At 37.9% G+C, this 25,254-nt stretch overlaps 3 protein-coding genes, 1 long non-coding RNA gene and 1 pseudogene across 26 annotated transcripts in view; 1 reads left to right on the forward strand and 4 right to left on the reverse strand.

Moving 5' to 3' along the window:
* The window catches only part of LOC148726926 (uncharacterized), a 12,937-nt gene extending 10,795 nt beyond the window's left edge, over positions 1 to 2,142 (reverse strand). The window contains exon 1 of the mRNA XM_088728615.1: positions 1,998 to 2,142. Coding sequence (XP_088584741.1) covers positions 1,998 to 2,142 — 145 coding nt within the window. The remainder of the gene's footprint in view (positions 1 to 1,997) is intronic.
* The window catches only part of LOC111342370 (protein turtle-like), a 38,538-nt gene extending 27,765 nt beyond the window's left edge, over positions 1 to 10,773 (reverse strand). For 12 of the 22 annotated variants that reach the window (XM_088727748.1, XM_088727747.1, XM_088727743.1 and 9 more), the window contains exons 1-6: positions 10,463 to 10,768; positions 9,962 to 10,294; positions 7,506 to 7,769; positions 6,486 to 6,604; positions 5,774 to 5,838; positions 5,443 to 5,579 (exon numbers count right to left, since the gene is read on the reverse strand). In XM_088727748.1, the coding sequence (XP_088583874.1) occupies positions 5,443 to 5,579; positions 5,774 to 5,838; positions 6,486 to 6,604; positions 7,506 to 7,769; positions 9,962 to 10,294; positions 10,463 to 10,541 (997 nt within the window). In that variant the 5' untranslated portion in view covers positions 10,542 to 10,768. Of the gene's footprint in view, positions 1 to 5,442; positions 5,580 to 5,773; positions 5,839 to 6,485; positions 6,605 to 7,505; positions 7,770 to 9,961; positions 10,295 to 10,462 lie in introns of all 22 variants that reach the window. The other 10 variants (XR_015989595.1, XR_015989593.1, XR_015989594.1 and 7 more) reach the window with 3 other exon arrangements.
* LOC148726927 (uncharacterized) lies at positions 2,585 to 3,729 on the forward strand. Its single transcript, XR_015989726.1, has 2 exons — positions 2,585 to 2,719; positions 3,565 to 3,729. It is a non-coding gene; the product is annotated as an uncharacterized LOC148726927 (long non-coding RNA).
* A 2,105-nt stretch (positions 10,774 to 12,878) lies between the features above and the next one.
* Positions 12,879 to 14,846, reverse strand: LOC148726928 (THAP domain-containing protein 2-like). The gene is made up of 2 exons (XM_088728013.1): positions 14,069 to 14,846; positions 12,879 to 13,837 (listed from the first exon to the last, which is right to left on the reverse strand). The coding sequence occupies exons 1-2, from the start codon at positions 14,352 to 14,354 to the stop codon at positions 13,791 to 13,793; spliced, it is 333 nt and encodes a 110-aa protein (XP_088584139.1). The 5' UTR covers positions 14,355 to 14,846; the 3' UTR covers positions 12,879 to 13,790.
* A 5,467-nt stretch (positions 14,847 to 20,313) lies between these two features.
* On the reverse strand, positions 20,314 to 23,830 carry LOC148726929 (tyrosine kinase receptor Cad96Ca-like; annotated as a pseudogene). The gene is made up of 8 exons (XR_015989192.1): positions 23,791 to 23,830; positions 23,336 to 23,446; positions 22,995 to 23,183; positions 22,528 to 22,650; positions 22,172 to 22,242; positions 21,738 to 21,778; positions 21,043 to 21,139; positions 20,314 to 20,451 (listed from the first exon to the last, which is right to left on the reverse strand). The product of XR_015989192.1 is annotated as a tyrosine kinase receptor Cad96Ca-like (transcript).
* Positions 23,831 to 25,254: the final 1,424 nt, after the last annotated feature.

Here is a 25,254-nt window from a genome sequence, read left to right on the forward strand (position 1 = left end):
CGTCCGCTTTTCTAGTAGTGAGCTTGGGCTGCCTGTGGTCATTGAAGCTTGACTGATGATTCTCCGTGTATAAATTAAGTTTACATTACATTACATAACATTACAAGAAACGCCCTTTGTTTACTTGATGGAATGCAAACGTCAAACGAAACCGTCGATCGACCCCAGTCTTCTGCCCGACTAATCCTTTACCATGTACCAAAGAGGATTGCACTTGAATTGATGTAGAGTCAAATCTTTCATAAGCAGACAGCCTGGGAAAAGGCTGTCTGTTAGAAATTGTCCGTTAATTGTAGCCCTAAATCATTCGGGTCCTTTTGGCGATCATTTTGTTATGTAACGTATATGCGCGATACATATGTTTCATACGTTTGTTGTTATTTTGTTATGTGTTCGGAAAAAATAGAAATGTTATTCACCAGCATAGGTCAGTCCGTATTGAGAAAAACTGTGCCCTCTGTCTTGACAACTGCCCGATGCCTCGGGCGGTATCCAAGACCTTGGGCACAGTTTTTCCCAATACGGACCTCCTGGCTGGTGAATAACATATATATATATTCAAATGCACCGTATCCCCCCCCCCCCCATTCCAATTAAACAGGCCAGACCACATTTATATTTTTCTAGCACATAACAAAATGATTGCCAAAAGAACCCAAATGATTTAGGGCTACAATTACAAGTTTAATTATGGGAGAATCCTCTATAAACTTAACAATTAATTTTGTTAGCGAGTGGATGATAAATACTGACGTTATTCAAACCAAAGAGAAAGCTTTTGCGTTCACCGATATATTTTAATTTGTAAATGTAACTGAAAAGGCTTCCAAGCAAACTTGGAAACATTTTTTGACAAGTAACTGTCACCGTGTGACACCTGTCGATTGAAGAAGAAAAAAACCGTATGCTTTTGAAGAAACAAGAGTTACTGGTGTGACCAACACACATGAGGTAATTGCCAATGCAACGATCTCATCCTAAAAAAGAAAAAAAAAAAACTCAGAGATCTTGACTTACGGAAAATATTGTTTATTTCCAACGACGCCTCATTAATATTCGAATATTTACATCTGTTCCGTTTTAAAATGTCACGGAAAGTCGAATTGTAAGTGATGCAAATGTGTGTTTTGAGTTGTTAGTCTGCTGCTTGTTCGTTTTCTGCAATGATGTGTGTAAATGTCTTTCTTCGACTAAAAAGCTGAAGTCAGTGAGACTTTTTCCAGCTAGACACAATGGGATTTAATGCGACTTTTATTCATCAAATTCCTCCACTTTCTGATGGGAAATTTACGGAAGAAATGTCCAAATTCAAGGGATTTGCAAAGAATAGGCAAAAGTATATTTATAGAAGAACTCAAAACTTCGCTCAACGTTTCACAAACGAACAAATTGTGTTAAAGAGTTCAGATTTTAACAAATGAGAGTCACATCGATTAACGTAATTTTTAACTGCCACCACCTCTTGTTGTAACTTTCTGAGTTACTTTTTGTGAAGGATTATTAAACAAGAATCACTTCGTGAATTTTACCGGGGCCACTTTTGCCTTGGCAACCCACGTTTACACTTACATGCATAAGGGTGGTTTACATCAACAAATTTGTCGCACGACATGAAAATCTATTTTATCGCAAATATACTTTAGAGAAAAAAAACGTTTAATGAATAATGTGAAAAGAGAAAATGTTAGGGAATCCCGCTTTTTGAACAGTTGAGAATTTTCAAATCTGGCAACCCTGCTTTGAAAAACACGCACGCTCGATGTCACTGTAACGCAAGCGTGACTCTCGTTGTTCTAGGAGAGTCACGCGTCCGTTACTGTGACATCTAACGTGTGCGCATTTTAATTTTGCTTTTTCATGGTAATATATCTTTTTGAAAAGATGCAAAGTGATTGATATCGGGTTTGGCTGCCAATAATGCGTAGTGACAATTTCTTTGATAACATGTCATGTTGTGCACCAAAGGGACTATTCACATTTATTCACACTATTCTTACATTTCTCATCATATGAGAGAGCATCAACTTCTTCATCAGTGATATCTTTTCCTTGCATTCTGGAAATAATTTGGAACTCTAGCCATCTTAGATCAGCACAAGATAAAGTCATAAACCATGTAGGAATTCCAAGTTGTTTTACCATAGCTACAACTTCACACATAAATCGTTGCCCATAAGGTGGGGTACCAGGGATTTGTCACAAAAATAAATATGCCTGCTCTTGACAAATAAGATTCTGTAAGATTTGCACACTGGATCTTATGTGTGATGCAGTTACTGGTTGACTAAGGACTTTTTTCAAAGCAATGTTTATCCTATCAGATACCTTCTTTTGTTTAATTATAAATTGTTAAAATTACATGTAGCCCCACTGAATATAAGCCCCTTAAAAACAGCCTTTTAAATATAAGCCCTAGCTGGGGCTTATTTTTGGAATTTAACTTTATATCAAAGATAGATCTAGAATTCAACCAAGTTCTCATTACTTTCAACTGTTTTCTCTGTTTTATAGATGGAAGAGGTAGTGACTGGGAGCATGGTAAATTGGTATCCCTCCCAACGGTTGAATGCACTAGCTGAAGGGAAAACCATTGGCTCTATGACATCATACCTGCTGGATGTCTTTTTTAGTAAAGAGACAATGAGTGTCTCTAACCTAAATGGAGGGGGCTATTGTGGCTATAAGCAGCTCTGTCCAAAGACAGTCCATGCTATTACAGGTATGTTTTAATTTATTAAAAACTAGATCATTGGATAATGCAATTCAAGACTTTTTATTGGCTTACCCATTATGGTATATCAGCCAATATACCATAATCTACAAATATGGTAAGCGTACGTGTCAGCTTAAAATTAAAAGAGAGCTAAAAATTTAATAAAATTTAATAAGTTAATTTAACATTTTTAATAAAACAATTATTCCACTTGCCCTTGTTGGATATGAGATGATTATAGCCAACTCGGCACTTTGCGCCTCATTGGCTATCTATCATCTCATATCCAACGCGTGTTTGTGGAATAATTGTTAATTATACTTTTCAAATTAATTAAATGAGCAGCACATTAATGAGCAACACTTTTTTGAATTACTGACTGCCTTATGCTTTGCTTTTAAGATCTCGTATTAGCAACCCCTCACTTAAGTAAAAGTATTTTAAATTCTTGATCAAATTTAGAGTAACATTTAATATATGTGATGATCGTTCATTGATCTGCACATTTGTGAACCTCTTCTGTGGTCAGCAATTTTTAATATTGGCAACCAATAACATCCCAAACTTTCTGCTAATTAAAAGCTGTAGTAAGCTACCACCCTATCACATGGTCACTTATGAGAGCCAATTCTCATAATTGATCAGCTCTAGTTGTGACCAATTTACAAGAGCGTCATGGTATCCCATGAATTAAAAAACTACCCACAGAAACGTTTGTCCTTCCTGATCTGTTTTGGTGATTGAGACAAGAGGAAGAAAATGCATGTGAAAGATGATATTATTACTATATTTAATATATATCACAAACTAATTCATGATTCTAAGTATATAACTTGCTTCTCATTTGACAGCATTTGTACAGTCCCAATTCAAGGATTCAAAAGTAGCCCTTGTGCGGAAAACGATCCAAGATAAGTGCACAGGATGCCGTAGAGGAATTTCGAAAAGGAAAGAGGAATGTTGACACTCTTTATATATATATATATATATATATATATCTTTAGCATGCACTTACATTTTATGACCTTAAACATGACGGCACTCTATAAAAGGAGAGGTGCCTTAGGTACCTCTCGACCATTTGTCAATCAACCGTCATGTGGTGTAGAACTCTGGGAGTCAAGTCAACTTGAGCTATAGCCTAACCTAAAGCAGTGAACTGTGGGTGCATTCCTCAAAGTTGTTTTATGTTTTCATCACAATACAAGAATTTTTGAGATTTGTATTTCCTTTCTCCAGTGGAAACTGTCTTTCTTTGTGGCAACAAATTTGAAATCTAAGTAGGTGCATGGTTCGCACATTACATCATTGCCGCCATGCTGGTGGAAGTAAACAATAGATATCTCATTAGCTCCTTTTGTTCATCCCCCAGCATTTGTTCCTTTCACCATAATTTGTTACCCAAGAGGCTCCTGAGGGCCTGCACCTCTCCTTTTACAGTGCGCCTGCATGTTTAATCTTGTCCAATACACATCGTTGAAGTCCATGCACCCAACAGTTTAACTTTTATGGGCGATATAGACTTATTGTTTTCTTAATTGAATGCCTGCATGGTTTTATTGCTTGATGGCAATTGATGTGCTTTAATTCGAGAGAAGTTTCATGCATAATTTATATACGTAGTCAGTGTGAAACCTAGCTATAGCTATACGTGAAATGTGTTTTAATGACTAGCTAAGCTTATTTTTTTTTATCAGAATTTGTGAAAATCACTAATTGTAAACACACTTAATGCATGTTGATTCATTCAAACCATTACTTCTTCAACTGACCTGTAATTTACCAAATACATGTCACTTTGCATGTTGTGGTTCGATCAGTTTTATCCTGGGTTCAATTTTATTTCCTTATTATTAATTAAACTCTTTCATTATTGCATATAGTCATATATCCAAAAACTGTATATATATACACTATACAGTTATATTGTCTATGCACATATTAACAGGGTCTCTCAAAGCCCTGGCCCTGGTTACAGAAATAAAAAGTTTTGTGGTCTCAATTAAGGACTGTGATTATTCTATATTGACTGCAATTGTCTTCTGCTAGCTATTATCAACTATAATACATGAATGCCTTTTGGTTGACCTGAGTGACCTGCATGCATGCATGCATTTTTTGGTTCCCAGGTTCCACATATATATGTTATATATATGTTATACATATATATGTTACATATATGTTACATGTATATGTCACATATATATGATATACATGCAACAGGAGTGCCAAATTCCTACATATGCCACATTTATGTCACATATATGTGGCATAGATTCGACATATATGTCAAATATAGAGCACATATATGTGACATACATATGTAACATATATATGTCACATACATGCATTTGTGGTTCCCAGGTTCCACATATATATTACATATATATTACATATATATGTTACATAAATGTTATATATATATATGTTACATATATGTTACTTGTATATGTCACATATATGTGATATATATGCAACAGGAGTGCCAAATTCCTACATATGCCACATTTATGTCACATATATGTGGCATATATTTGACATATATGTCAAATATAGAGCACATATATGTGACATACATATGTAACATATATATGTCACATATATGTAGATTTGGCAAGGGAAGAGCTAATCTTAAAACATACAGATTACAAATTACAGATTACAGTAAGTTTATAACTTTCCATACACAGACAAAGTAGAATCTACTTGTCAGGTAGAACATGCCTTACTTGGATTCAAATCAAGTGCACGTTCAACTGTGAATGCCCCAAGCTTTCCACGTTTGATTTCATCTTCCAGTGGTTTTAAAGGGTCAGTAACAGATTTTTCAAACTTCATCTGTACTCTAGCAACAACACTACCAGATCTATTAGTAAAAAACCAAACTTGCAGATCAACAGTCATTGCTTGCACAAAGATGAGTGGTTTATACTTTTCTTAGTTCCTAAATGACCAAAGAGTACCGATAGCTGATGCTCATTTAAATCTCCATTCGTCTTTCAAACAAAAAAAAGTTATTAAAACATGCATACACTGAGCACTCTTAAAATTAACAATTACCTGAAATCAAGAAGACCCACACTGTACAGTTGTTTTCCAGGATTTTTAGCATAAACCTTGGAGATCTTAAACAAAAGGAAGGAAGAAAGTTACTTCATTTTACTTAGAACAAAAATGCTCAAACATACAAATTATTCAGAAGTATACTTTTACATGTATGCAAAACACCAAATACCATTAGTCTACTTGCATGAGAGCAATGTTTTGCTTGCTTCACCTTCACTTTTGGTGTAAAATTTACACTATTATATTATTTCAAGTATGCACCACCATTGGTGTTGAAACAAAATTAAAGCCACATTTAAATGATCTACTTCCCCAAACTAAATTTGGAATAAATTCAAAGCTATTACAATCCGATCCCCAAATATCAATGCCTGCCAATGGGAGATGGGATATTAATCAAATACCCAATATCCATTCTTTGTGACCCTGGTTCAGAATTACAACTCAAAAGTAATTTGTCCCATTATTCCTACGAAGGTTTGTATTTGGCAGCTACCTTCAATGAATTAAAAGGAGGCTTTGTCAGCCCAAACAGTACTGGACAAGAGGAATTACATGAATGTAATGAGGTGTATCTGTATCCAAACATAAAAAAATTACAAATAACCCCTGTATGACAAAACCAAAATATGTACTGGTAAATGTAAAAACAAGTTTCTCAACCTGGCATGGTCACCCATTGTACTCATTCTGGCAAAATACTTACTTCTGATAACACATTTGCCCGCAATGTTTTGAACTCCACTGACTGTTGGTTATTCAAGGCTGACTTCCACGTTTCACTCCTTAATATTATTCCAACTGTCTTTATTTCACAATCATTACCTGCAGTATAAAAAAGAGAATAAAAGAAGTATAAAAAGTACCCTATTTCTACTTTATTTTCACAATCAAATTAAGTCCATTGCTTTATCTGTCATTTTCCAAAACTTTTAGTCAGATCTTGAAATGTATGCATGTTATTGGGAAAAAAGTACTTTTGCAAAGAAAACAATAACTACAAAGTTGGTGTAATCTCCTTAAGGCTTGAATTAAATAAAAAAAACTTTCCAAGGCAAAAAGCATCATGCAGGATATCCAATTTCAGCTCAGCTTTGTTTCTTTCTTCAGTCTGAAAGCAGTAGTTTTCAAAAATACAGTGTGGTAAAGTTAATTTTATAATGAAACTAAGCCACAGATACATGTACATGTAAAGTACACTTGCCAGTCAACTGATGATTGTTCACATCTAAGAAAATGTTTCAAGCACAGAAATGTCTTTGCTCAAAATTTATCACTGAACCAATCATTTTAATCAAAACTTGACACCCAAATAAAAAATAAAGTCCATTTTGAGCCCTGTAAAGGTCAGTGCGTAGCTAGTGAGAAAGCACTAGGTCCCACTTTTCACAAAATGGTCTCACAGAAACAGACACCACAATCATCTGTATTAAATTCCCATCTCATCAGGCAAATGTAAAACAAATGCATGTATAAACTGTGATGTCTAAAAAAATTAAAACAGAAATGAAAACCTTCTTTTAGATATCTCAATATGAAAACTAGAAGGAAAATAATTATATCTTTGTAGTGTTTAATCCACACCACATTGTTTTGTCTGCAGTTTACGTATGAATCAAAATACAAGTAGAGTTGTTTCTGTAACAACACATGTGCATAGAGTAAAACTTTGCAATTGCATTGCTGTATTCAGAACAACTTTGATGATACAGGAAAGACTGCTTACATCTTATGCTAGCTACACTGACACTTGTGGCATTATCTCCATATCCATTACTGGCTGTACATCTGTATGATCCTACATCCTTCACCTCCACATTGGTGAAATGAAGCTTGTAACCTGTCACATTAAATTCTTCTGCTGGCGTACCATCTTTCGTCCAAGTTATATTTGGGAAAGGGTCACCAGATGCATTGCAAGTCAGAGTGTAGTTTTCTCCAATGGTAAGCAAAGGTGTTGGTGTGGGTGGGACAGTTATTTCTGGAGGCACTGGGAAATAACATTTGGAGATATGTGTTTAGATTGTGTGAAAATATCACAGTTATTACATTGTGTACCATGTTAGATACATTTCTAGGAAACTGCTATCTCAAAGGCAATGTAACTATTAAGAGAATGTTGTGAATAAAATAAAGAGACAAAGATTAGCCATCTATTGACTGCAGAGGAAAATACTTGTTAATGGTAATAATATATTTAAACTGATACATGCATACACATATTAAGATGTTAAGAGAGAGATGCTTGGAACCATGTGGTTAATGCCCTGCACTTGGCTCAAGAAGTCCAACACTAAAGCCCTAAATGGGTAAATGAATCGTAAACTTGAACAGGACCATTTACTCTTTGAGTGCCTCTTTCCACTTAAGATTGTAAATAAGTACAAGAAAACCTGGAAAATACTGGGCTAATCCTAAAACCCTGTGGCATCCTCTCCCAGGGGTTAGCAAGTTTCCTTGACAATCCTCAGTGAGAACATAGTTAACTATCAGATACAATGAATATATGAAGTTCATATATTTTGAACAGCGGTATTAAATACATATGATACACGATCCTTCGCAGTAGATAGCGCTATTTATGCAAAAGCGAAAATCAGACCTGAAAAAAAATCAGGCCTGTACGGGATTCGAACCACTGACCTCTGCGATACTAGTGCAGCGCTCTACCAATTGAGCTAACAACTGGGAGCTGGCGGTTAAGTTGGTTCGTAATAAACCCGCGATGATAAATCAGATACAATGAATATATGAGGTTCATATGTTGTGAACTGCGGTATTAAATACGTATGATGCACGATCCTTCGCAGTAGATAGCGCTATTTATGCAATAGCGAAAATCAGACCTGAAAAAAATCAGGCCTGTACGGGATTCGAACCACTGACCTCTGCGATACTAGTGCAGCGCTGCACCAGTTGAGCTAACAACTGGGAGCAGGCAGTTAAGCTGGTTCGTAATAAACCCGCGATGATAAATCAGATACAATGAATATATGAATTTCATATATTTTGAACTGCGGTATTAAATACGTATGATGCACGATCCTTCGCAGTAGATAGCGCTATTTATGCAATAGTGAAAATCTTCGCTATTGCATAAATAGCGCTATCTACTGCGAAGGATTGTGCATCATACGTATAGTTTACTATGGTGAGAATCTCTTAGGAAGTAAATACGCATGACCTTCCTGACTTCCTTAAATACAATTGCAATATCTTTGTTTCACACAGCAGCCCAAGTGTGGGTTATCACGGGTTAAACATGATGTGAATATATTAAAACTTACTACATCAAAAGGAAAACACAGCCTGTTATAATCATAGATTTTAATAAACAAAATGACATTCAAATTATTCAAGTCAACGGTTGCATACCGTACCTCCCAGTCGGCTATGAAAAATTATAAAAGATCGTTTTTAGAAGCCGATAAATACATGAATGTTGTAAGAAGTAAATGAGCCGTTCAGACATAAAAATTCAACGCTAGATGACTCATGCAAAACTGACATAATTATGTGGTAGTAACGAACAAACAATACAAACCGGTCGGCTACTATGAATATTAAGCAACGACGATTTCGAGAGTCATTTACGAAGTCGAAAGCGTGGATCAGAAACATCACCTTAGTGAACAATAAAGCATCAAATTCACGTCAAACCGTTAAAAAGAGGTTTTTTCCATCGTTAATTGGTGTAAAAGCAAGAAGAAAATCGTGCACGTACTCTATACAGGTATATTGGTTGCACAATTCACATTAATTTACATAACCCAAGCTTGAGCTGAATTATCAATCTTCATCAATCTTCATCAAAGAAAAACAACTTCAAGCGACAGAAAACTTAACTGTCACATAACGATTAATTCACAAGGATTTCAGCCATTCCTAGCGTACATGAAAGAATAACTTGAACAAACATGACTGAAAAGTAACAACCCATTTGAAACACTGAAAGTGCAACTGCGTTCAGTCGAAACCGTGTCGTTCGACAGTATTGTGAATAAGCTTATCGTTCCCTGCAACGAAAGTTTAATAAAAGTCATTCACGCAAAAAGACTGAAAGAGACAGCCTTTGATATAAAATTTTTAGTCAAGATATTTTTGACATGAAATAACTAAGACGCAAGAAGTGTACGATGAAACAAAGTGTATTAAAGAATCTCATGAAACAGCATCACTTACCAACCACATCAATAGTAACTGTATCTCGCTCTACCTCAACCGCATTAGAATCAAGTAGAATTATAGAGTAGGTGTATTCCTCATTTCTCTGTACGTTCTTCAGTGTTAGTTTTGCTGGGAGGGAGGCCTTGAATTCAGTTGTGTCGCTCGGATAGAACGCGTTCCCATTCTTGCTTGTTGCTATTTGTTTCAACCTTTCACCGGGTTTCTGTCTCCAAAACAGAACGAAATAGCTACTTGGTGCGTCAGAAAACTGCCACTCAAGTTTGGCTTCGTCGCCTAAAACCACAATAAAAGGATTGGAAGAAGGTCTGCTGCTGATTCTAAATGATTCTGTAAAGGAAAACAGACAAAATAAAACTACATTTCAACATATCACGCGTAACGTTAACCTTTCGAGGTTCATTTGTGAGAAAATTTAAGGATTCGTTTGGGTATGTCGAATTCTTTTAGAACAGTCGTGGGTTAAACCTCAAATAGCAAACCAAACTATGTACCAACCTGACTTCTCAATTGCGGAACAGAGTAAAAGAGTAGCTAAGACCCATCGATAAACCTCAGATCTAAAAAGATTCATCATCCTCTCACTGGCCTTAATTGATTTAGATGTTCTCTTTTCCAAAATTCAACTGAAGAAACATTCAAGGAACGTCCGTTGTATTCTTTGTGAAGGGAGTTTAAGCAGTCACTAGGGAGTTTAAGCAAATCACTACGGCTGGCGCTGCTACGGCTACCGGAAGTAAAATTGTCCAGAAACGAGTCATTGTGCATGTCAGTGGTTCCCATCCATCCTCGGAGACCCAGGGGCTGAGTCGATTTCACGTTAGGGCATGAAGAGCCCCTGGGGACATTGTCTTACAAGACAAGTTCCAAACGATCGCAGTCGTTCTGCCATCTGATTGGTGCCAGAAAATCTTTGTGTTTTTCTGCCCAATCAGTGTGAAGTGTGCTTTAGAGTCCTTTCGTGTGTTTTAACATGGACATATACTACTAGCTCAGTTGCTCGCTATGTTTGTTTGGACCGTGCGACGGAGATTTGCTTGAGGTGAAAAGTTTCAGTCTCAGGCCTCTCGGCACACAATGTAAGAGAAATCGATCAGATTGTCAGCGAAAATCTTACCGGAGAGTATACTGAATACTTTCGCAGGTATCACTAGAGAACGTGTTTTAAAGTTTGCGAGGTTTGTATACAACACGATGGTTGCAGTCATTGATATGTAGCTTTAAACGTCTAGATTTTTTGCATAATTTGCTGTGACTGAAACTTTGCCAATCCTGTGAAGTTATCTCGTCGCACGGGCCAGGCAGGTACGTCGAGCAACTGGCGCTTTCGCCTACGTAGCTTTCTGCTTTCTGTGCGCGCCAAAATCTGATCTTAGTAGTAAAGTCGTTCACAATACGGCCAAGGTTGCAGAGAACGTTACGTTCGTGGACCACATCCAGCAAGTGCTAAGAGAAAGCTTAGCTGTGTTTCCGGTTAACTAATTAAAATCTGAACAAAAACTTATTAACGAGAACATCGTGGGAAGGAGAGATGTTTTCGGGCAGTTACTGAAGGGGTTTGGAAAGAGTTTAATCTTTCAATTGCTGTCTAGAGTGTTGAAATTCTTGAGCTAGGAAGGCCACGGATTCTCTTCTAGTCCCTTGGTCATTGTCATTTCACCTCTTCTGTCGATTGTTGAAGACCAAGTTCAATACCTTTGATCATTGGAAATCGATCCGATGCTGTTTTCGGTGGGAAAAACAAAACCAAAGACCAAGAAATTTTGGATGGGAAGGGCGGGTTTGCTTTATTGCAAATGTCAGCTTAGTAGTACAGGGTCATCTACCCACATCTAATAAGCAAAAGCTTCCACACTGAGCTTTTCTTTTTTTTCAAGCGAAGATGAGATCAGATTTTGGCACGCACAGAAAGTTGCGCAAGTACCAGTTGCTCGACATACCTGCTTGGCCCGTGCGACGAAATAACTTCACGGGATTGGCAAAGTTTCAGTCACAGCAAATTATGCAAAAAATCTAGAAAGATTTAAGCTTAAATCTCGTTTAACGTTTAAAGCGACATATCAATGACTGCAACCATCGTGTTGTATACAAACCTCGCAAACTTTAAAACACGTTCTCTAGTGATACCTGCGAAAGTATTCAGTATACTTTCCGGTAAGATTTTCGCTGACAATCTGATCGATTTCTCTTACATTGTGTGCCGAGACTGAAACTTTTCGCCTCAAGCAAATCTCCGTCGCACGGTCCAAACAAACATAGCGAGCAACTGAGCTAGTAGTATATGTCCGTGTTAAAACACACGAAAGGACTCTAAAGCACACTTCACACTGATTGGGCAGAAAAACACAAAGATTTTCTGACACCAATCAGATGGCAGAACGACTGCGATCGTTTGGAACTTGTCTCGTAAGACAATGTCCCCAGGGGCTCTTCACGCCCTAACTTGAAATCGACCCACAGCCCCTTAGTGTCCGAGGATGGTTCCCATCCAACCGTAGCGGGAAATCCTTCTACGCGAGTGGGAAGGTTTCGGCGTAGTCTGTGGTACGTGAACTTATCTCGCTTCTTTATTCGCTTTATACATTCTCGTGAGCAATTTTAACAATTGAAATACACTTAACATCTTTAAAAATAGCTTATCGGGAATATTTATCAAGCTTGCTGTCCCGTACCCAGTGAATCTGCCTTTATTTTTGCAGCCGGGTTTGTCGAAGGATCGAAGCAGTGTGCACACGGAGAACGCAGCGAACGCAAGGAGAAATGCGTAAGTAGAAAGTCTAACTTCTCCTTTTCAAACCTCAAGGACTACTTGAATTCAAATAGCTGAAGCCGACGAATGACGAGGGTTATGAGGGACCGTGTAGAAACTTTGCTTTGGTGTTTATAAGCTTCAAACTGGCAATTTTACAGCACGTAAGCTTAAATATTTTAATTCACTCATTCACTGTGCACAGGATCGCTTACAATTTTTTTTTCCAAACGTGGGAATCCCTCGTCTCTTTGAACGAAGTCATTTTGAGTTTTTAGACGTGCAAAAACTACCGCGAAGACGCTTAATTTATTGGTTTTAAACTTCTCAGCGGTACTAGGTTTGTAGTTCGCGTTGCTTAAAGTTGAATTTTGGCGGGCTACGGCGACGTACTCTCCCCAAGCCTCGTCAACCACGATAGCCGTAGAAGCGCCAGCCGTAGTGATTTGTTTAAACTCCCAATTATATATTATACGACGCCAACGCCAAGCGGAAACCTATGATCGAGCCCAGTCCTCCTCGGATTACAGTGTTTTGTTCTCAAAGAAAAGTGTCTTTGGTAGCTGAATACTCCAGTTTCGCGTTCTGTGCTGATAACCGCTGTTCGAATGTTTGCAGATACTGTCAAGCGTGAAAACGAGGCTAACCCTGTATCATATCATTGTAGTATACAAACAAACCAAGTGCGAGCGTGTAAAAATTTTGATTTTTTTAACTTATAAGAGCTTTTTGTAGTAAATATTTAAGTCGAAAAATGTGGCGAAGGCTGCCTGATGGACACAATTCAGAAGATAGAGGAGTTTCAAAATGTTACAGTGAAATATTTAAGAGAAATATTGAAAGTAGAAAACCAGCCATGTGGCGGCAAGAAGGCTGATTTTGTCCTAAGATGTCAAGCTATTTATCAAAGAAAAGTGGTCTGCGTCGAGCCTAAAAACGTTTCAAAACAAGAACAGCCATTGATATCGTTGATTTCGAACACCAAAAGTGACCACGAAATAACGTACGAAGTTTCGTCTAGAGATCAAGCCTCTCGGGGATGTGAGTGGAGCAAGGACTTGCGAACTATACCGTCGTTCAACCTCGTACAACTCTACGATTATGGAATATGGATGGCTCTGCTCCTGAAAAATATAAACACCAAAGTTTAAAGTAATCTTGAGTTTGACTTGATACTTCGATAGTCTTATATTAATAAAAAAATATTCAAAAGCTTCAAAGCTAAGTGAATCGTACGAATAGAAGCATTGCAATTTGCTCAACTTAAGTTATAACTTATATAGCTTACATAAAACTCAAGAGCTCACTAAAAGCTCACATTTTACGGGCAGTCTTATGGGCATACAAAAACATACCTAGTCGTAGCCTGTACCGCGTTCCTCCCGGAGGTTTGCATAGGTCATTTTCCTTAAAATGATGGCCGCATACGACCGTTGAAGGTTTCACGTAAAAGCCGTCTCTGCCGTGCTGCCGCTTGATTAAATTGCACCATCGATTTCGAAGCGATGGATTGGTTGGAAACTTAAAGAAGTGAATTTTCGATGGTGTTCCGTCGCTTAGATATTCAAAATTATTACAAGCTACCACTGAACACTGCTTCCCTCGACTTCTATGTTTTCTGTGGACCTTTGGTTCGTTCATAGTGCTTATAGATCGTTTTCACTCACGTGACCAAAACCCTGACAACTGTTGCTACGTCGCCATATTTGTGTACAGATATCGCATGCAAATATACTGCGTCCTTTGAAAGAAGATGGTTTTGTGCTTGATTGTCGGCTGTGGAAATAGAAGTAGAAGGAATAAAGGATTATATTTTGCCAAAGTACCTTCGATAATTGAAAATCAAGGAAATGAAGCCAGAGAATTGTTAGCAGAAAGAAGATCGCGCTGGGTTTCTCTATTAGCAGAGACGATCTCACCGATACCATTTTGGAAAACGATCGCGTGTGTGAGAAACACTTTGTTTCTGGAAGGCCGCAAAATCATGGGATGAATTTAACATTGATTGTGTCCCAACTCTAAATTTAGGACATAATAAGGAGACTGGCCGTACGGATCGAGAACAAGCAGCAAAAAGAAGTAAGAGGGCGAGGGAACGCGAATTGGTGAAGAAGCCGGCGTTTGCCAAAAGGGTGAAAGTACTAGTGTCTGAGAGGGGGGAGAAGTTTTTCAAATTTAGTGAATCGGGGCAGCAAAGTTTAGATTTAGACTTCGAAGGTAGCGAAGTAGAAAGTCTAGATAAGCCCAAAGAGAAAGGCACACAAACTGACTCAAGAATGTTTGTTTACGTCGGCACGCAATCGGAAGAGTTTGGGTGCAAGCATGTTTTCTATTTATCTTCGTCCACGCTTCTATGTAAAATAAAACGCTTGCAATATGTGAGCATGATTCAGCTAGCCCGGCCTTACAACCTAGGCAATGAGCGGATAAAATTGTCTCCTTTTTTTTTGCTATAATCCAGATAGGGATCAGAGAGTCATTCATTCTCTACGAATGTCTCACCTTGGCTAACACAACAAATTTGTTTGCGATTATGTGGCCTTTAATGCTGGTTGTAAATCCCGAAACCATCTGATTGTTGGCTTCCAGGCTTCGGAAAGCCTTAAACTGTTGTTGCGTGTAGAAGCTCGTCTCCAAAACCAGATATAAAAGGAGATCTGTAGATTCAGCTGGAGGCAAGCAGTCTGGTTGAAAATTCTTACTCTAAATAAGGACGGGATAAATCCCAATCGCCGAAGTTTTTTCCAAATAACGCTCCCTTACTTGTGGTTCTAGCTTCTTGGTGTACTCAGAAAGAGGAGGATGGATAATGATATCAGTATTGGCACTTAATTTTGCTTCCGTTGCTGTAGTATTCATTTTTACAGGCAGAGATTTTTGATCTGCTTATTATTTGCATATATAATTTTACCCTGGGTTGTACACAAATATGGCGACCGGAAATGATGTGACGTCACGTGAAAACGATCTATAGAGCCAACAACAAGTCTAAAACGAAACTTTCGCGCTGTTTTTTTTCAAGTGTTATACAGAGATAGCCTCGATTTCAGGTTTACATTTGCGCCTGCAGCGCATGTACAGCGGCATTTCGCGGAACGAGCAAAGGGAGTATTGAGAGTCTGGGGCAAGTAACATGACATCCTTCTTTTAAATTTGTCGTTGACAAAAAGTATTTGCTTGCAGACGTCAGAAAGATGTCATCTTAAGTCAAGTCTCGCACTAGGGATTGGGATTGATGAAGAAAAGTGTTCATTTGTTGTGAAGCATCTTGGAATGAGCAATCAGTCAGCAGTTTCAAGTGAATTGCTTCGCATGTAAACAGTTCAGCCGATCGATTTAAGACACGCACGGAAGGAGAATTTTTTTCACTTGTTGACTCTTGTTGGGATTCCGCGTTTAAGAAAATGACTAGAAACTTTATACTTTCCGTCTAGCTCTGAGATTTGTGAGTCACCATAACTGTCTGACCCGTTTACCAAGTGTGCTTGTGTGTATGGGAAACTTTCTTTTTGCTTCAGTGACCTTAGTAATTTTATCAGAAATTTACTTGGAGTTATGACAATTGTCTGGGCAGCAGTGAATCTCTGGTATATGAAAAACGATTTGAGTAAGTAATCTATTTATTTATTTATTTATTTTTAAAAAATATTTTAAGAGGGAGGCCAGCTCGCCATAGTGGTTTTCAGTGAGGCCCTCAAAATTAACAATGTATAAAATATGTAATCACGTAATTAATAAGTAAAAACTCACGGTTGAAATATGAAATATGAAATATCTAAAATATAAAATATCTAAAATATGAAATATCTAAAATATGACATGAACAGAAAATAATAAAATCGATGTGCAAGAGATGACACACTAACGGAACCTATTAAAATTCAAAATATTTAAGCAAAGAAATTTTAAAAGCATAATAAGGTAGACATTTCATGTCTTCTGGGAGAGAATTCCAGTCTGTCAATGTACTATTAAAAGATCTGAGTAGACCCCAGTTCGTGTTTGATCTAACAGATCTGATAATTTCCTTGGAGCGAGTGTTATGGCTATGATAGTCTGTGCCTCGAGTAATCATACTGTTTCTTTCACTGTCATTTATAAGTTTATGCATAAAAAGACACCGTTGTATCGATCTTCTGGATGATAGATTGATCCAGTTCATATGAAGAAGTGCTTGAATTGAAGAGGAATGTGTCGCTCGATCCAGTACTAGCTTAGCTGCTTTATTCTGAAGAACTTGAATAGAATCCATCAAAACCTTGTTATTTTTATCACCCCATACGATACTTGCATATTCGAGAACAGGAATGACCATTGCTGACAGATAGATCCTCATTGCATAAACTGGGGGAAGATGCTTGATTCGTTTTAGCGCACCTAGTTTCTTTGCTATTTTACTTTGTAGCTGTTCAATATGGTCATGCCAAGTAAGATGCTGGTTTATGATCACTCCGAGATACTTAAATCTGGTAACGTTCTCCAGTTGATCATTATTGGCTACAAGGGCTATGTCATTGAATTGACTTAATCTGTTACGTCCTCCAATGACCATAAACTTCGACTTAGTAACATTTAGTGTCAGCTTATTATTATGTAACCAGGATGTAATAGCTGCCAAGTCTGCATTGAGCTTTGATTGCAAATTGGTTGACGAGTTCTCATGACAATAAAATGCCATGTCATCAGCGGCAAACATCGTCATCTTTGAGTGCCGCAGTTCAGATTGAACTCCATCAATATATACCAAGAATAACAGTGGCCCCAGAATGCTACCCTGTGGCACTCCCATAGTGACTTTAGCAGGGGGGGGGGACAATGCTTTTACATACATTGTTTTTTTAATCAAACTCGACCAGTGAGATATGAGCGGAACCATTCTACGCTTTTTCCTGCTACTCCTAGTGACTTGAGTTTGTTGATGAGGAGCAGATGATCGACAGTGTCGAACGCCTTGCGAAGGTCCAGGAACACTGTTCGCGTCACGCATCCTTTGTCCATACTTTCAAGGACTTGATCTGTAAAGTCGATTAGGGCAGTGGAAGTTGAACGCTTTAGTCGGAAGCCAAACTGGGATTGTGATAATAGTCTGTTTACTTCCAAAAAGGAAGTTAACTGAAAATGTGCTGATCTCTCTATGATCTTGCTTATAGTTGGTAACATTGATGTTGGTCGATAGTTGTCCTTTACTGACTTATCTCCATCTTTAAATAATGCAATGACTTTTGCACATTTCCAGCCGGACTCTTGGAAATACTCCATCACTGAAGGATTTATTGATCAAACCAGTTAGTATCGGGGCGATGACATGAGAAGCATCCTTCAACAGGCGTGCACTTAGCTTATCAAGTCCAACAGCTTTGTTAGGTTTTAAGGATTTTTTCAATTGGATAATTAACATTATCCAATTGAAATTCAGAAGAAATCGACGAAATTTTGTAACGTTGTGTAGGCCTCATTGTGATTTCCAAGTCCAAACCAATTCTTTGAAAGACATAGAGCAATTTCTTTATAATAAAGCTGATGCGTCTCATCATTTCCTCGTGTATACTCGTGCTAAAACAATGTTTCAGTCACAGAAATATCAGACGCATTAGCGTTGTTGTAGGTTTTAATTAAGATTAGGCCGCGGCGTCAGTGCCGAGGTCAAGAGTTCTCTTAATAAAATTTGCTCCAAAATCAAACTCGCATAAAACATTGTAGTACCTTAACAGGAAAATACGTTCTCACGCTCTTGTGGCTCCCCTCGAACACCACACCCGACTTTTAAGTCTTAATAATAATAATAATAATAATAATAATAATAATAAAATAATAATAATAATAAGACCTTTATTTAGACACGATAATGTTTAAAGCTGAACAGCTTGTGGGGTCGTGTGTAAATCCAAATAAACTCTAAATTAAATAAATTCAAATGATGATGGTTTTTGAGGAGAGGGGAAAACCGGAGTACCCGGAGAAAAACCTCTCGGAGCAGAGTAGAGAACCAAAAAACTCAATCCACCCGGGACACATTGGTGGAAGGCGAGCGATCTCACCACTACGCCAACACTGCTCCCCCTTTTTCCCCCTGCTTCCCCCATTAAACCTTAATGGCCAATCGATCGTCTGCGATTATATGTGAACAGCTCTGCGATCGAGTGCGATCGCAGGAATAGAACCATGTTCTATTCCTGCGATCGGTTACGATCGTCTGCGATCGAGTGCGATCATAATGTGAACAAAGTTCTGCGATCATGCGATTGGAATGTGTCTAATATAATGCTATGCAAGCGGCAAGATACCATGACAACCAGTTATTTATTAACTTTTACATGTGCGTGTGTTTTGACAAAATAGAAGGTGAAATTGACAAGGAACAGTTTATGAAAGAAATTAGAAAATACGATTGTTTGTTCAATCACCTTACCAAAGAATTCTCTCTCTCTTAAGACTTTCTGCGTCAAGAAGCGATGTTTCTTCTTCGATCTGGCAGTGATTCTCCGTTAAGTAAAGACAACAGAAGCAGAATGTTAACACCCATTAAAAGCTCAGCGTCCTTTGCGTTTATGTTGGTTGACTGGAGTTACATTGTATTGCCGCTGAATGGCAAACCATGGACTCCGTTGTTACAGATCGCTGCGATCGGCAGCGATCATATGTGAACATGCGATTCGCGATCATCAGTTGAGTGGTTTCAGCGATCGTGCGATCGCCTGCGATCGTCTGCGATTATATGTGAACCAGGCTTTACTCACGTTCTCAGTCCAAATCGGCCATGACCATGACATTGTAGGTCGCGGTTAAAAGGGATGATTCGAAAGGACCTCATTAAATATTCTAGAAAACATATTTGTAGTGAAAATCCAAAAAAATGTAAATCAAAGAAAACATAAAAATATGTTTTCTATAGAATATTTAATGAGGTCCTTTCGAGTCATCCCTTTTAACCGCGACCACTTTTGTGGTGTCATCGAATGTTAGGTAGCACCCCCCTCCCACAACCTCCAAGAACAATTTACGGTTTGACGTCATCTTGCGGTTCCAACTCCATGATATATGACGAAAACGAAAAATCTCGTGACTCAGAACTGAACTCTTTGAACAAGGGGTTTCAGATCTGAACAATCACGTAATCTGCTGAAAATTATCTGCAGAGATTTACGATCGTATATTAAAAATTCGTCTCTTTTCGTTGAATGTGTATCGCACGGCGAAATTTCAATCTATGTTGCATATAATGTGCGACCATTCATTGGCACATTTAATTATTATTCGCCGAAGATTGAATAATCCCAGAGATCAAGTTGGAAGAGATTATTTAACAATTTTCATTGAGCCAGAGGTGAATAATTGTTTAGTTAAATGTTCAGGTGTTTTGGAAATTAATTTTTTTCTTAAAAAAAAAAAAAATTGAAAAAAGGTCTAAGCATATTTTGTTACAATTCTCTCGATTACCCGTATCTAGTTAGGCAGCCGCCTTCCACTAGAATTAAACCGGTTTATTTATTTGATAAAGTCAGCTAAAACTTCACATCTCACTTCTTGAAAAGTGTTACACAAAACCTGGTAGCATCTTTTGCACTTTTTGGAGTTAATTTTCTTCTATCGCGTTTAAAATTTCCTTGGTATAAGATATATCACGGGGGTACACATATCACCTTACCTTCTCGTTTTCTATCAACTTTTTGAGGGTGTCTGCAAGATTGGAGAATGTTGGTCGAATGTTTGGATCCTCTTGCCAACACTGGAACATGATCTAGAGATATATCCTCAGCTATATTACACATGTAACAACATTAACTAACAGCATTATAAAAATTAGCAAGGAAATATATAGCTATCAAGACCCCAGTTTTTTTTTCCTTTAGAATCTCAAACTCATCAACCTGTTTCTTTTCTATTATCTTGGACGGTAGTGGATATATTCAAAGACTTTACAGACAACCTTTGAGAACTTTGTCTTGGCCAGGATGGCGATCAAATAGAACCTTTTCTGTTTTATGATGCGACACTAAAATATCAGGTGGCAATCGCTTTGCGAATCGCTAAGAGCTTTGTTGAATATGAACTCAAAACAACAAATACTTAAACGATAACGTGATATGCAATGGCGATTAAGTAAGACTTCCCTCTATTACCAACTAACCTGCGGTAAACAGACACCATCTTTAGTAAAGAAGTGTTCCTCACAAGGTTGGAAATGATGAAATGTTGTTTATCAGATCGCCGCGAATATCACACAATAGTAGATTCCCTTTAGAGGTTTCCTTTTCAATAACTCACTCTTAAAAAAGAAATGGAAGAAAGCCTGACAACATTTTCAGAAGACAAATTAGAAAACACTCACAGTTGTTCATCGACATGTTTTGGTTTCTGCATGCGGTATCCCTTCTGAAGTTGGTCTGCAATTTCACGTCCATTCATCCCTGGGTACGGTGATCCACCTATGAAAATCATAAGGAAGCAATTTCAAATTGCGATGTTGGGGCAGAGTGTCAAAATTTAAAGGCTACCAAGTGACTATAATCTCTTAGAGCCACTACCAAGAAAAAATGTTGTTCTCGTTCTCTCTCGGTTCCGCGTTTCTCTCTCGTAAAATACACGTTGTTGATTATTTCTATACAATACAGCTTCAAGCAATAACTTGATCTGTTGTTTTCGCAATTTATCATTTAAGCGACAGTATTTATCAGATTGGGTTCCAAAAGAAATTCTTGAGAAGACTGGATCGAAACAGAAAGGTAGAGGAAGCAAGAGAATAACCTCACTTTCGAGTTAAATGACGTCTTTCTCTCCTCTTGATCCAGCTCCCTCGATGGGAATGTATTATATACTGGTAAAGGTAAAACTTTTTATGAGAAGGAAGAGATCTAGATAAACAAAACCATTTAAAAAACGGTTGATGTGGTACCAATATTGGGAGATGTAAAATTCGAAATCTAACAAAGAGAAAGAGAACAAAAACTTGTTAAATGTTGTGGCACCTTGCGCTGCTCTGTAAACAAAAGAAGAAAAAAAAAAGAAACACAGAACTGAACCAACCTATAGTAAATATCTCCTATAGAAAAACACCAAAACTCCACCTGGATATAAAGACAGATTTGTAAGAATAAGGTAATGTTAGTAAATCCTGCTTTCTAACATTCATTTCCTCTCTCACTAGCTGATGTACATAAAATATGTGTATTTACAATAAAAAATTTATTAATGAAGGTGGATACCCCCGACAGAATAACGTACAAAATATTTTTGGAGTTCCAGATGATAATAATAAGGTACTTAATTGCACCAAGCTCAGCTATTCTAATTGCTCCTAAGAGCGTCCTATTATGTAGCTGACAACAGCTAATTCGAACGAATGTGTCAACCACTTAAGTGTGCGGTTGTGGTCACCAAATATGGCGGCCAGAGGTTTCATTAGAAAAGTCTTGTCTAAGTGATATCATAGTTTATCATCTTCCAAAGGGAATATTTACACGTCACTTTGAGTCGTATATGTCCCGTAAAGCAACCCTTCGTAGGCTGTCCACTTTACCGGTAGGCGACCCTACACAAAACAAAAGACAGCAATGGTTACTTAAGATTTACAGAAAAATTATAAATTAATCAATACAGAATCAAGGCAGAGTTCTAGAAGAGAATTAAAGTCCTGGTGTTTAGTAATTGGTACCTGACAATGATTCCTATACGGCTACATAACAATTTAAAAAACCTTTGGCTACCATAATCGGCCGATTTCAGTTAAGAGAAAACTAAAGTATTGGCTATTTAAACTTCTAATAAGTATTTCCTGTGCTCTTTCAATTTCATAGGTTTTTAAAACTTTCCTCACCCCGCTATGCCTGGTGTAGATATCATCTTGATCAACATTCCTCGCCATTCCAAAATCTGTCACTTTACATCCTTCTCCTTCACCAACAAGAACATTTCTGGCCGCTAAGTCACGGTGGATGATCTAACCAGAAACTACAAGATTACTTACTTATCCGTTATTCACTCATTTAAGAGTACCAAAAAAAAAATTAGTTGGGCCTCGCTTTTTATCGCAACACGAAATAAAAGAAGTTGCCAAGATGGCTTAGTGACCAGGCATCCCATAATTAAGAGGCAAACTGTCTCTCACGAAGTTCCTCCGCAATCTCCACATTACGACTCGACGACAAATTCATTTACTCGTAAGTTGTGGGGGTGCGACTGGACTTGTCTGTTTTCCATCTCTGAAAACCCACATAAAAGGCAGCTATAGTGGAATTTACAGTTGCTGTTTATAAAACACAACCTACACAGTTCTTTCCTCACCTTGTTTGAAGATAGGTATTTCATTCCATCAGCAATCTACCACGCAAATCGCACCAGTTGTTCTGAGGTAAGGTTCGTCTCAGTTTTAACATCCGGATCTTTAAAATATGTCATTTAGGCCACGACTCTTTCTCAGGTAACCCAACAGATCACCATAAGGTATGTGCTCAATCAAAACAAGTAAAGGATCTACAAAGAAAAGGTGTAGTATACCCTTATTTATTCATCTTTTTAAAAGTGAGCTTATTTTTGAGCTTCTTTTCCTGGATCCACGTCAGTGTGTGTAATTGTGCACCCACCCCTCCCCTAACCCTAACTGGCATAGACCCCATGTTTCTTACCAGAGTTGGTGATGCATCCCATCAGTTTAATAACATGAGGATGGGGCTTTAGTTTCTTCATTAATTCAAGCTCTGACAGGAGATCCTTTCTGTCTGATTCTGGAGCATTTTCTTCACAAAAAGACGCAAAGTAAAATACGATCACTGCTTAGCAATAGATAACAGCAGGAAGAAATTGCAAAATCAATTTTTTTTCAATTACTTCTATGGCAGCTATACTTTAAAAAACTAATCAATCATTGCACTTTAGAATTCTTTGCATGATTCTAAAACCGGCGTGGATACTACGTTGGAGAATGGCTATTTTTTTTCTGAAACAACTTGAGGGGCAACAATAAGTAGAATAATGGAAGATAAGAATCGTTTAAATAGCCGTGCCTCAAATTGCACTGCGAAAAAGCAAGACAAACACCTTGGGAAAACAAAATGACTTTATAACATCAATTTGAAATCACTGGTGATCCTTCTAATCTGATTTTCTCTCATTGGTGCCATTTATTCACGAATTACACCATTTTTAGCTCTAAATCGAATCTTTTTCCTAGCCAATGAGAAACCTTTACTAATACAAAACCATCAATCAGATTTCAAGGCTTGTTTAAAGTAACCGATCAAGTTAATGGAAAATGAAAGACAACTTTTCACCAACCAGCTCAGTACTGGGTCAGTAAAATCTTCGTAAGTGCTAAAAAATCCTGTGTTTGGTGGATTCAATAATAGAGTGCCAATTTAATTTCGTTTACTACGATTACTGTTTAGTAATAGATGATAACCGAAAGAAATTGGAAAATCAATTTTTTTTGTTTAAATAATTTTATAGCTGCTATACGTTGAAAAACGAATCAATCACTGCACTTTGCAATTCGTTGCATGATTCTAAAACCGGCGTGAATACTACGTTAGAGAATGGCTCTTTCTTTCTTCGTGTTTGTTGTGTATAGGATGCCAACGAGCATGAAATATGCGCGATGTAATGTGAGGCATGATGGTGTGATGTAATACCCTCGAGGCCTGCCTACATGCAGCATGTGTTTAATTATTTAGTTAGTTCTCTTAGGTACGTGAATAAAGCAGATTTCATTTTAACCGCTGTGTACTACATTGGCGACGAGGATTTCGAGAATTTTGAAGATTTAGAGGACTTTAAGGATTTCGAGGTTTTGTCGAAGGTTTCAGGAGTTTCGTCCGGGAATTCGTAAGTGATTTCGCCAGGGATTTATTTCAGAGATGCCGGGACACGGTGGATCAGACGAAACGACAAGTGGTATTGTTGGCAGTTCTGTTAATGGTTCTGGAATGGCTTTAGTTGCTTTAGATGTCAGTGGATTGGAACCATTTAATCCGAAGGGAGAGGCACACAATTTAAGTCAGCGGTGGAAGAGATGGAAGCGAGCGTTTGATTTGTACGTGACGGGAAAAGGTGTTTCGAACGACGCTCAAAACCGAGCTCTTCTGTTGCACGTTGCTGGTATGGACGTTCAAGAAATTTATTTCACATTAGCCGGTGATGGCGAGGATGTGAGTTTTCAGGCAACACTTCAGGTGCTTGACAATTATTTTGTTCCCAAGTCAAACGTTCCTTTTGAGAGACATTTGTTTAGAAAAATTTCGCAGGAGAGTGGAGAAACTGTGGACCAGTTTGTGTGCAGATTGCGTCAGCGAGCAGCGACTTGTGAGTTTGGCGTCAACGAGGACGACTACATTCGGGATCAACTCATAGACAAGTGTTACTCCAGCCACTTGCGCCGGAAGTTCCTGGAAAAGGAAGAGACCGTTACTTTAGGTGATTTTTTGCGGGTTGCGAGATCCCAAGAAGCAGTTGTTAGACAACTGAAACAATACAACACGGACCAGGTAGACCGGGTCAATGCAGTGAGAGGAAAAGTGGATGGAAGCAAGAATCCCAGAAAATTGAAGAC

The sequence above is a fragment of the Stylophora pistillata genome, chromosome 7 (assembly GCF_964205215.1).
Source record: "Stylophora pistillata chromosome 7, jaStyPist1.2, whole genome shotgun sequence".
Lineage (NCBI taxonomy): Eukaryota > Metazoa > Cnidaria > Anthozoa > Scleractinia > Pocilloporidae > Stylophora > Stylophora pistillata.